The sequence below is a fragment of the Heterodontus francisci genome, chromosome 2, assembly GCF_036365525.1.
Source record: "Heterodontus francisci isolate sHetFra1 chromosome 2, sHetFra1.hap1, whole genome shotgun sequence".
Taxonomy (NCBI): Eukaryota; Metazoa; Chordata; class Chondrichthyes; order Heterodontiformes; family Heterodontidae; genus Heterodontus; species Heterodontus francisci.
Window position 1 is genome coordinate 90,343,238 of NC_090372.1, and position 12,093 is coordinate 90,355,330.

Genomic DNA, 12,093 nt, shown 5'->3' on the forward strand with positions numbered 1-12,093 from the left:
GAGCAAAAACATTGATTTGTATTTTTACAACAACAACTTACATTTATATAGCATCTTTAACCGAGTAAACCATCTCACTGTAATCAGACATCAAATCAAAGAACAGAACATTTGGACAGGTAACCAAAAGCTTAATCAAAGAGATGGGTTTTAAAGATCAAATTAAAGAAGAGGAGCGAGTTGGTGAGGCTGTGATAGAATATAGGTCTCATAGCCTTAATTAAGTAGAATTTGGAAATAGTTAGTGTGTAGTGCCTTTTAGAGTTAGGGATTGAATGGATGGTCAGTTTTCCAGACTCACTGAGATTCCCCTTTAAGAAGGTAGAGTTAGAAAATTTCAAGGTCCCTGTTCTGAACCAGAAACAAGTTGGGAAATCCATTTGTGTCTCTGTTGTCAGTGGCTTGGAAGATAAACACACACATTGAAATATCCTGTCAGTAAGAGGTAGCAATAAACTTAATTGGTTGGTGCAGACAGATTGGCTCAGGAGGTTGCTTTGGGGTGCCATGGAAAGGACAATTATAGAATAATAAAACAATAAATGGAATGGAAGAACAGGAAAAAGAGAGATTAAGTAAACACAATTATAAACATTTTGACCAGATAAATGCTCACAACTTCAACAGCAAAGGAAGTTCAGTAAAACATTAAGTGGAAATGGTAATTAAAGATATGGATTTTAAATGGAAAATAGGAAGGCCACATCTAAATGCTAAAAGTCAGATGACACTTCAGAAACAGTATAAACATGAGAGGTTTTTGAAGCAAAGTTTAGAAGCGTTGAATCCTCAAACAATACATCTAAACTAAGGGGAATTTAAGGTAAAAAGTTAACTTTAAATTTTGATGGATATTCTAAGATTTTTTTCTGTAACATTAGCAAGGTTAAACTTTTGGATTCTATGTTAGAAATAAGATTATGTGTTACATCTTTTAGTAATATTTGATATTGTGATGTACCTATCCACTTAAGAAGTGTATTGCATGTTAAATTCTTTAATAAATATATAACAGTTAATACATCATCTCATGTAGCATTCTGTATACAACTACAAAGAACCCCCTTTCAGTGCCTCTTTAAGTGGAGAGATACATATTGAAGAGAGTTCCCAGACCCTTACAATATCTGGGATATTTATGACTTAGCCATAATTATTAAAATAAGCTATCTGAAAGATGGTAATATTCTCTGTTGGTTTCCTTTCTTTGATGGAAAGCTAGTACAATTCTTTGGACCCAAATAAGTGTCTATGAGAATTGCCTGGTTTGAACTTGATTAAAGGAGATTGATAGGGATGTACTCCTGATTTGGTTTAGTCCCTATAAGGGGTAGAAGTCATAAATCACTTCAAGGCAGAAAGGTTTAAAGGGAAAATTCCAGAGCTTAGGATCTAAACAACCCAAGACACTAAATAATGTAATTTATTAAAATGCTACAATTGTGAGATGGCTATATAACATTAGCACTAGAAACTTTCATTCTCAACTAGAAGTTACGAGTTCAACACCCAGTTATGTCAATCACTTGATTGGGCTGTACTCAAGCTGATGTAATTCACCTGAGTTTACAGCATGCTGTGAAACAAAATAGCATGTTTCAAATGGGTTCCTGTACAATAGTTCCCAGGCATACTTCCATACCGATGGTGGTGAGATCTGAAATCTATAATAATAACTTGTATACGACTGTCTTAGGTGCCTACAGAAGCTAGAGAATAAACCAAAGCACTGTTGGAGTTCATTTAGCTATAATATTAACTAATCAACAGGTTTTACATCATAACTCATTTACTATATCATACATTTTAACTCAGATCTCTATTGGATAAGTATCAATGGGATCTTAGAGTATATTTAGTCATAAATATAAAATGCATTTCCCCACCTTTTACTTACACCATCCTTTTTGTTAATATTACCGAGCAGAGGAAAATATACCCATTAGGAAACTAATACAAAAGCTAAATACTGTGGATGCTGGAAATCTGAAACAAAAACAGAAAATGCTGGAAATACTCAGCAGGTCAACTAGCATCTGTGGAGGGAGAAACAGAGTTAACATTTCAGGTCATGACCGAAAGATCACAACCTGAAAAGTTAACTCTTGTTTTTCTCTGTCCACAGATGCTGCCAGACCTGTTGCGTATTTCCAGCATTTTCTGTTTCTGTTTTTGTCACCCATTAGGAAGCACTGGCTTGAAACAATACAAAACTGATATCACTTACAATAGAGGTCTTTAACATATTAAAGAGGAAAGGCGCAGTTGAGTGAATTCCTTACATGTAGGGGCTAGCTTAACTGCATGGGAAAGTGTTTCCGGGGGTTTCCATCAAAGCACGTTAAACTGGATTGCTAAGCATGATTTTTTTTAACTGCATGGCTTTTCAAGCCCCAACATGAAAAGTGTGTACAAATGTTTTATTTTTTATGTTGATGCTTTCTGATTAGCAACAGTTTAACAAGGTGCACTTTAAAGTATTTCAAGTACTGTACAATATGCATTTATCCATGCCTTTGTCTTTTCACCTCTATACACATCACAAATATCTGACATTGTTCTAATAATGGTATAGTGCAGTGAAAGTAGCTTCAGCATCAGTCATTCAACTGCATGTACACAGTAATCCTGGATTCAAATAAATGGTTCTCAAGCGATCTATTTACCTCTATTCATAAATGTTGATGAACAACTTTATACTCTTGACACATAATGCATTTTTCATTAACATTGGCAGACAGAGGACAATATATTTGCAGATTTTCATGAACACAAAATAGTGAATGAGAACCTACTCAAAATATTCATTTGAATTGTTACTAATAAAACCTGTAAAATAATTTCAGAGAGAATTATCCCAGTTCCCAGAGCACACCAACAACAGCATTCATTTATATAGCTCCTCCAACATAGAAAAACATCTCAAGTGCTTCACAAAGAAGTAATCAAATAAATGGACACCAAGGCTGGAATTTTTCACTTGTTGGACCGGAGCCGTCCACCGACCAAAAAGTCGGTGGTGGTCCCGCCTCCACCGGGCCTGAGGATCCAGACTGGATTTTATGGTCCGCAGGCCCTTAATTGGTCTTAGGCGGGACTTCCACCTCATTGAAACAAGAAGTCCCGCCTAATGGAGCTGCTCTTAGTCCCAGCAGTGCCACCAGGAGAGGTGGCCACTGCTGAGACTGCATGTAGCTTCAAAATGAAGAGGAAGGACGGCCCGGAAAAGAGGTAGGCTTTTGGGGCCTCGCCGGGGGTGATCGGTCAGCCCCTGGCGAGGCAAGGGAGGGTCAGTTGGGGGGGCAGGGGTCGTGTTGGGCATTGGGGGTGGTTGGGGCAGCGTGGCCCACCCCTCCAGGTCTTCAGAAGGCTGCCTATTTTTGTCAGGCGGCTTTTCTCAGGCCTGGGCCGCCTGCCTGCCAATGGTAAAATCCCCGAGACGGCAGGTGGAGGCCGTTAAGTGGCCATCAATTGGCCACTTAACAGCCTTGATTGGCTTGGGGCGGGTTGGCGGGCTGTTTCCTACTGCTGCCTCCCCATGTAAAATGGTGTGGAGGCGGAAGTTATTTTTTATTTCCAAAATATACTTTATTCATAAAAATCTGAAAAAATTACATGCCCAAACAGTTTAAACCAGCATCAAGTCAAAAAATACAAACAGTGCAAAGGTGATCAGTTTCCTTCTATACAATTATGAGTTGCCTCACAGCCCTTCCATTTCATTGTCATGCCATATACATTTTTACATTTACAGCACACAAAATTTTCCCGATACAGTTCGAGGGGTTTTCCATGGATCCAGCCCCTCAGTTCAGCTTGGTGGGGGGACCTTACACTGTGGTCTTTCCCCATTGAGCCTTTGCTGCGGCTGTCCCAAGCTTTAGTGCGTCCCTCAGCACGTAGTCCTGGACCTTGGAATGTGCCAGTCTGCAACATTCGGTGGTGGACAACTCTTTGCGCTGGAAGACCAGCAAGTTTTGGGCAGACCAAAGGGCGTCTTTCACCAAATTGATAGTCCTCCAGCAGCAGTTGATGTTTGGCTCAGTGTGCGTCCCTGGGAACAGCCCGTAGAGCACAGACTCCTGTGTTACAGAGCTGCTTGGGATGAACCTTGACAAAAACCACTGCATCTCTTTCCACACCTGCTTTGCAAAGATACATTCCAGGAGTAGGTGGGCGACCGTCTCTTCCCCACCACAGCCCCGCAGGGGCATTGCGCGGATGGGGTGAGACTTCGGGCGTGCATGAAGGATCTGACGGGGAGGGCCCTTCTCACCACCAGCCAAGCTACATCTTGGTGCTTGTTTGAAAGTTCTGGTGATGAAGCATTCCGCCAAATGACTTTGGCGGTCTGCTTGGGGAACCATCCGACAGGATCCCCCGTCTCCTTTTCCCGTCGGGCCTTGAGGACATTCCGTGCAGACCACTGCCTGATGGACCGGTGGTCAAATGTGTTTTCCTGCAGAAACTGCTCCACGAAGGATAGGTGGTACGGCACGGCCCAACTGCATGGAGCGTTCCGCGGCAATGTGACCAGGCCCATCCTTCGCAACACCGGGGACAGATAGAACCTCAGCACGTAGTGACACTTGGAGTTAGCGTACTGGAGGTCTACACACAGCTTTATGCAGCCACACACGAAGGTGGACATCAGGATGAGGGCCACGTTGGGTACGTTTTTACCGCCCTTATCCAGAGATTTGAACATCGTGTCCCTCCGGACCCGGTCCATTTTAGATCCCCAGATGAAGCAGAAAATGGCTCGGGTGACCGCCACAGCGCAGGAGTGGGGTATGGGCCAGTCCTGCGCCACGTACAGCAACAACGTGAGCGCCGCGCACCTGATGACCAGGTTCTTACCCACAATGGAGAGAGATCGCTGCCCCCACATGCTCAACTTTTGTTCTACCTTGGCTACTCGCTCCTCCCAGGTTTTGGTGCACGCCCCGGCCCTTCTGAACCATATCCCCAGCACCTTCAGGTAGTCTGACCTGACGGTGAAGGGGACAAAGGATCGGTCAGCCCAGTTCCCAAAGAACATGGCCTCGCTCTTGCCATGGTTAACTTTGGCTCCCGAGGCCAGTTCAAACTGGTCGCAGATGTTCATCAGTCTGCGCACAGACAGCGGATCCGAACAGAAGATGGCGACGTCGTCCATGTACAGGGAGGTTTTTAACCTGAGTGCCTCCGCTGCCTGGGATTGTCACCCCTCTTATGCTCGCATCCTTCCTAATAGACTCAGCAAAGGGTTCAATACAGCAAAGAAACAAGACCGGGGAGAGAGGACAGCCCTGTCTGACTCCAGATTGGATCAGGAAACTTTCCGATTCCCACCCATTGATTGAGACTGCGCTATTGATGTTTGTGTAGAGCAGTTTGATCCAATTGCAGATTCCCTCCACAAACCCCATTTTGGAAAGCACGTCCATCATGTAGGTGTACGATATCCTGTCAAAAGCCTTCTCCTGGTCCAGGCTGATGAGGCAGGCGTCCACCCTCCTGTCCGGAAGTGAGTCAGGCAGGGTCCCCCGAGCCTCCCACTCCATTTTATAGCCATCCCTTACCCCCACCACCCTCACAAAACCATAAACCTGCTCTTTGGGGAGACATAAAATTTCGGCCCAAGCTAAAGAAGGAGGTATCAGGAGAGGTGACCAAACACTTGGTGGGTTTTAAAGAAGGTCTTGGGGAGGGCAGGGAGGTGGAGATGCTGTGCAGTTTAGTGAGGAATTGCAGAGCATGATGTCTAGGCAGCTGAAGGCATAGCTGCCACTAAAGAATGTGAAAGGAAAGAAACATGCAGAAGAGTCCAGGCAGAGGAATAGAGGGTGCAAAATTCATTCACCCGAGTTTTTGAGCATGGGGCCCCATGCTCATTGGAAACAAAGTGGGTAAGACACTAAATTCTTCTAACCACTTAATTTCCCTGATTGTAGAGTGACCCCGAGCAGCTCTGGCACAGCTCCATGCTCCATTTCAGTGCAGGTATCCTCTGCACACTCCAGGAGGCCGAGTACCGTTCGTTTGAAACCATATGCTCCAGGCAGCCTTCCCTTTCTTAAAGGCACAGTCCCTATAAAAGGGCAAGTTTCAGCAATGCACTGCAGGCAGCTAGATAATCGCTTTTTACCAGGCAGGGAGAAGCAATAGCACAGCAAGGGAAGTAGAGGGCTCCCAGATTTTGTGACTCTACCCTGGACTCACTCTGTCAAGAGGCCCCGGCCAGAAAGGAGACCATGCTTCTGGCAGGAGACAGGAAGCTTTCCAGACTGATCTTGTGAAGGGAGTGGGAACAAGTGGCAAGAGTAGTGAAAGCCCAGAGTGTAGCAGCACAGACATGTCAACAGTGCTGAAAACATTTAATGACCTCACTCAGGTGGTTAAGGTGAGTGGAGGCATCTGCAATTTTTGTTTTATTGATATATTATTGCTGAATAAAGTTGCTGCTTGTAGGGTTTTGCTGTTGGCCTTTATTGAGTGATGTAAGCCAAGGGAGCTTTGTGATAGGGAGTCTGATATGGATGTACTGTAAGGGAATGGTGGGTCTACGTTGGAGGTGAAGTTTCTTTCAACTGAAGCAAAGCCTCACAATGCAGTCCCACTCACTCTGGCCAGTTGCACGTGGTGCATGTGGTCTCCTCCCCTCTTCCTCCTCTTCCTCCTCCTCATCCTCCTCCTGAGGTGGCCTCTGGATCCCAGGAGGTAGTGGATGGCCCCTCAAAGTTGCAAGGTTGTGGAGGACACAGCACCACAAACATGGGGACAGTCCTGGGTGTGTACTTCAAAGATCCCCCGAGTGATTTAAGCAGTGACATCTGTGCTTCAGGACCTCAATGCCTTGCTCTATAAATGGGCCCATGGCTCTCGTCAAAGGCCCTCTGATGATGTCCAGTAGGATGGCGGAAGAGGCTCATGAGCCGTGTGTGGAGCGGGTAACGCTTGTTGCCGAGCAGCTATCTTGGAGTCTGTCTTGGAGGCCCAAAAACAGTGGGAATTGCTGACTGTGGCAGGATAAAAGAATTGTGGGTGCTGCCAGGATAGTGGACATTTGCTGAGATGAATTTCTTTGCGTGGTCACATTGACAGAGTAGTAGCTCTTGCAGTTGTGGTATCGCTCCTTGTTGAAGTGGGAGGCGTGCAGAACCACATGTGTGCAGTCAATGGTGTCCTGGTGAACCCGTGTGTTCTCTAACCCTGGTCTTCCCTCCTCAGGGAGAAAAGGATGAATTCCCCTCCCCTCCTGTAGACTGCCTCTATCAACTCCTGGATACTTCTATGGCCAGCAAATAATGACATGTGCTAATGTTGCCAGCTGCCACCTGGAATGAACTGGTTTTGAAGAATAAAAGGGCGACTGTGATCTGCACAGGCACCATGAGGGCCATCCTTGCCCTGGTTTGAGGTTCTAGGTCTTTGTGAAGGAGGTGTCACAACTCCGTCACGACCTCATGAGGCACTGTTCTTGGCTCATCTCAACGTAGAGCTGTCGCTCCTCTCATTCTAAGCGGAGCCCTCCTTCTCCTCCCTCCTCACAGAGCTTCCTCTCTCTGCCTCTCCCTCTACGTGTCCTGTTCATTTTGTCGAACAAGTGGCACTGCAGATACTGCTCCCATACCTATGTAAGGCAATGTAATTCTGTGGTCAGCAGAAACATTCAAATTCCTCCAGCAACTCACCACAGTGCTTCCACCAACTTTGTATGAGCACAAGTAAGTCAAAAGTATCTTAGCTGCAATTTGTTGAGTAGACCTTTAAATAGCCCGAGAACAGAACCCATCTTGCTTCCTCATGCTTGTTGCTTCAAGAGTGAATAAGGAAGGCTTTCCCTGCTAGAAACTGTGCCACATGGATGAATTTCACAGCCAGGGAAACAGTTTATAAGGCTGGAGGTGGTTTACTGAAATGGGCATGAGTGAGGAATTTAAACACAAGGATGAGAATTTAAAATTTGAAGCACTGGGGACTAGGAGTCAACTTAGATCAACAAAGGCAAGAGGAATGGTGAGTGTGATTTGCTGTAGGTTAGGTTATCATTAGATATATGAGTTGAAATTTGCAGAGGGTGGAGGATAGAAGAATGGCAAAGAGAAAATGAGTTTGGAGGTAACAAAGGCTTGGATGAAGTTTTCAGCAGCAGATGGGTTGAATTGGAGTGGAGGCATACAATTTTACAGAGGTGGAAGTAGGCGGCCTTTGTGATAAAGAGGATATGGAGTCAAAAACTCAACATGGTATTGAATAGGATGCAGAGTTTGTGAGCAGCCTGGTTCAATATGATACCATGTCCAGAGAAGTGAATGGAAAAAGTGACAAGGGCAGGAAATTGTTGGCAAATGCTATGACATTGGGTCCTAATTTGCTATGGCAGCATATCTAATGATGTCTGCCTTCAGTCAGGCTTACCCTTGCATGTTTAGGTTTTTAAATTTTTTGTATGTCAAGTTGCTGAAATGCAAGTTGATAATGTCACAGTGAGGAAAACAAAGCATCTGGGAATTGCATGAACAGGGCAAACGACTGTATCTCCTTAATCAATCAGATTAAAGGATTGTGAAATTAACAGCACCAGAACTGAGGAGGAATTGTATATTAGAGGAGGTGAATTCAGCGCCAAATCAGTTAGAGGAAGGTAAATAAAGAGTGAGAAAGTGAGCTAGAGCAAAAAGAGATGGAAAGGAAAACTAAAAATAAAATACATATTAATTCTGACAATTTTAAAATCACCAACAATTAATACCTGAAGGAATTAGACTCTATATTCATAACAGTTAATTTTCAGTGCTGAAGAGGATGACAATTAATTATGTTACAACAGGTTTTATTTTTGTACTAAAATCTTAGGTTTCTTTGTGTTTTAAAAAAAAACTGAGAAAAGGATTTTTAGTAGACTTGGACACCTGCAAATAGCTGGAAATTTTGTTTGTTGACTTTGTGTGCAAAATAGTGGAAGCAAGCAGTTTCAAGGAAACAGCAAGGGGTCTTGACCTTCCTTTGAGTGACAGAGGAGATGCTCTGTCTGGTCATGTGATCAGCTCAGGAAGGGTTTTTTTTCACTTTTGACTCTTTTAAAAACCAGTGAATTGGACAAAGGGAAGCATTTGAAATCTTGCTTTGACCTACCTGGAGCAAGAGAGGAAGACCCAGAAAAGTGTTATCTCTCTCTGAAAGAAATCCTACAACTCTTAAGAAGAAACCCTGCATTTGAAAGGTGGCACATTCTTATTGCCTCCAGTCTCTGAAGAATTCCTGCATTCAAAGTAGTTCCTGTTGCCTCCTGTGTTTTGGGAAACCCTGGAACCTACAGAAAGCTTCTACTGTCGGACTGCTGTTTTAAAACTCAAGCAGACCTGTTGCTACACCCTTTGCTGAAAGATCTGTGTGACGCCTGCTGCAGACAAATTACCTTGAATGCCTACCCATCAAAGACAGTTCATCAACCTCACCTGGAGAGACTTTGAGTGGCATCCAACTATTCGACTCTGGGACACCTCACCATTCTGAAAACATCCTACCAGAATGTGATAAATGCAATCATTTTTTTTTCCTTTTTATTCCTTAAAAACAGCTGTAAACCAAAAATCCTTTTCCCAGTTAACTGTGTTTTTTAATATATGCATGTGTGCATGAGGGCGAAGGAAATAAGGAGTTTTTCATATATATTTATCCCATTAGTAGTTAAAACCTATTATTTCTTTTCTAATAAATAGTTAATGTTGTTGTTATTTAAAGAAACCTGGTTTGGTGTGCTTTATTCTGGGCAACAAATAAAGTGTTTAATTTGGCTATTCTCCAGTAGGTGATAAACTTTATTTTGATATGCTGTGACCTGTGGAGTAGTGGAACTCAATTAACAGTGTATTACTCCTGCCTTGGTCTTAACAATAATTAACACTATTGAGGCAGTTGGCTGGCTGGGCATGAATAGGAGGTTCAGCAGCAAAGGCTGCTGAATGGATGATCTCAATCTCAAAGAAATCCATGAGTTCCCCGACTTATTGGAGGTAAGACTGAAGGGGGCATTATTCAACACAATTTAGCAAAAAATGGGCAATCTCACTCAGACAAGTTGTAAAGATCTCCCCAGTCATACCTTACCTGAAGTACTTGATGTTGAAATGAGATGTTAGATTATATGAATTTTTAATGAATTTATTAAAATAGACAGAAGATCTTGCAACGTCTACTATCGTGCCCAAATACCCAATATGCAAAATCAGCCCTTAGATGTCAGAAAGGAATGGGACTCCTTCCTTTAACTATGACATTTCTCCATTCGATGATTATAGAAATGATTTTCTCACATCTATGTAATAGTGCCATTTAGTTATTTACACTATATATGCGATCAGAGCAAGTCAAAAGCCATGTTCTCATTCGCTACCCTGCAAGAAAATGAAGTGGGGTATAAACATCTGGCTAACCCCATTACGCTCTGGGCCATCCCACTTTCTCTGCAGAATTATAGTCCAACCTTCACTGAAATAATACTAACAAAAGAACAAAAATTCTCCTTTTGGCACAAGTCCACTGTTTGTATTTAAAAAGGGCTGGCCGCACTGCACTTCAGATAACATTTTTCCTTTGATCTACAAGACTGTAGTTAAATATTAGCAAACTTTTTTTAGCTTCCCTTTTTTATTTTTTTTTCTGTTTCTTACTAGCTCACAAGTTAGTTACTTTGCATCTTTATATCCCTTTTCAATTTGAGTGTCTAGTAAGAGCATATCTCCACAGCGGCTTAAAAGGTAAAATCCTTTGTTAACCTATTAGAAGTAAATGATTAAGTAGGGCACCTGTTTGACGTTGGCTTTTACTCAGTCTTCCAGGTGACTTTTTTTCAGAAGTTATGCTGATGGCCAATGAAAATAGTGCAGGACACCATCAAGGTTAGAAACAGAGACAGAAGACAAGGCAAATTGGGGAGTTTTTATTCAGAAAGCAGAGATTAAGAAATTCTCCCATGGAGGAAACATGGGTGGGAATAACTATTGAGATAGATTTTAAAATTTGGATGTCCACGTTGAAATTTCAACATTCTATTGTGGAGGTTTTATTAAAAATAGGCAACAGGATGCTTTTCTATCTGCTTTCACGCAAATCAGGAATGCTCCTCCAAGCTCCACAAAAATAATGCAGGCTGCTGCTGGCCCAGCATCGCCCCTCCCCCTCGCTTCACCCGAGTGGCAAGCGACATCAGGATGGCGTCCTTCCGCAGATCATCGCTTTCATGCAGATGAGGCCCAAAGTCCACGTTCGAATTGGCCTCAGGTCGATATTTTCAGGCACGTAGTCGCATCGCACCACCCGTTTCACATTGGAAACCAGCACACCCTGGATTTCTCCCCTGCATTGTCAGGGCCCATTATGTCATCTGCTCCATTGTAGCAGATAATAGAAGCCTTATGTCAATAAATCATCCTAATATGTACAGTCTATACTGTTCATTGCTCCTTCCCACGTGCCTTACTTCTTTTAAAGTTTGAAAAACATTTTTCTGCACATTAGCCAAATAAGAAATGTTCTGCTCTTTATCAGAATCATCCCACAATAACTGTAGACTGAGTTTAAATTTTTCATCATTCAGCCATTATAAAGTTAAATGTCTCTCCTTAAAATATAATACAACAGTGACAACCGATAACCTCTGTTTCTCGGAAATGTCTTTGGCAATAAACGGCTCCTGTGCTTTGATTAAACGGTTTGGGCAGCAGACCTGTCAACAAATCAGCCGCAGAGACGTTTATTACCTAATGCAGTCCTGATGAACGGAAGTTATTGCTCAACCCTGTCAATGTAAAGAAAGTTTGTTATCTAACAACAGAATGTTTTCAAAGACCACTCAATGTTAAAATGCATACATTTTAATAATTCTTTAACAATTAGATTTTATATAGTGCACACTTGCCGTGGTTATCCAATAAATACATGGTGGCAATGCATAAAATCCAGTTAACTGCTGTCTTAACTGCCAATTGCAAAATATTCATTTCTATTAAATCACAGGCAGCTGGTGTCCTTAAATTTTCTTTTTAAATGATCAATTTTCAGTAAACGTCACAGAGAGTGGGAGCTGCTCTGAGTAGAAAATTAATC

General features: G+C 42.8%; 1 protein-coding gene across 1 annotated transcript in view; it reads left to right on the forward strand.

Annotated features, from left to right (window-relative positions):
* The first annotated feature begins 6,857 nt into the window (after nucleotides 1–6,857).
* The window catches only part of LOC137380637 (putative uncharacterized protein ENSP00000383309), a 48,665-nt gene continuing 43,429 nt past the window's right edge, over nucleotides 6,858–12,093 (forward strand). The window contains exons 1-2 of the mRNA XM_068052791.1: nucleotides 6,858–6,963; nucleotides 10,662–10,745. Of these exons, the coding sequence (XP_067908892.1) occupies nucleotides 6,858–6,963; nucleotides 10,662–10,745 (190 nt within the window). The remainder of the gene's footprint in view (nucleotides 6,964–10,661; nucleotides 10,746–12,093) is intronic.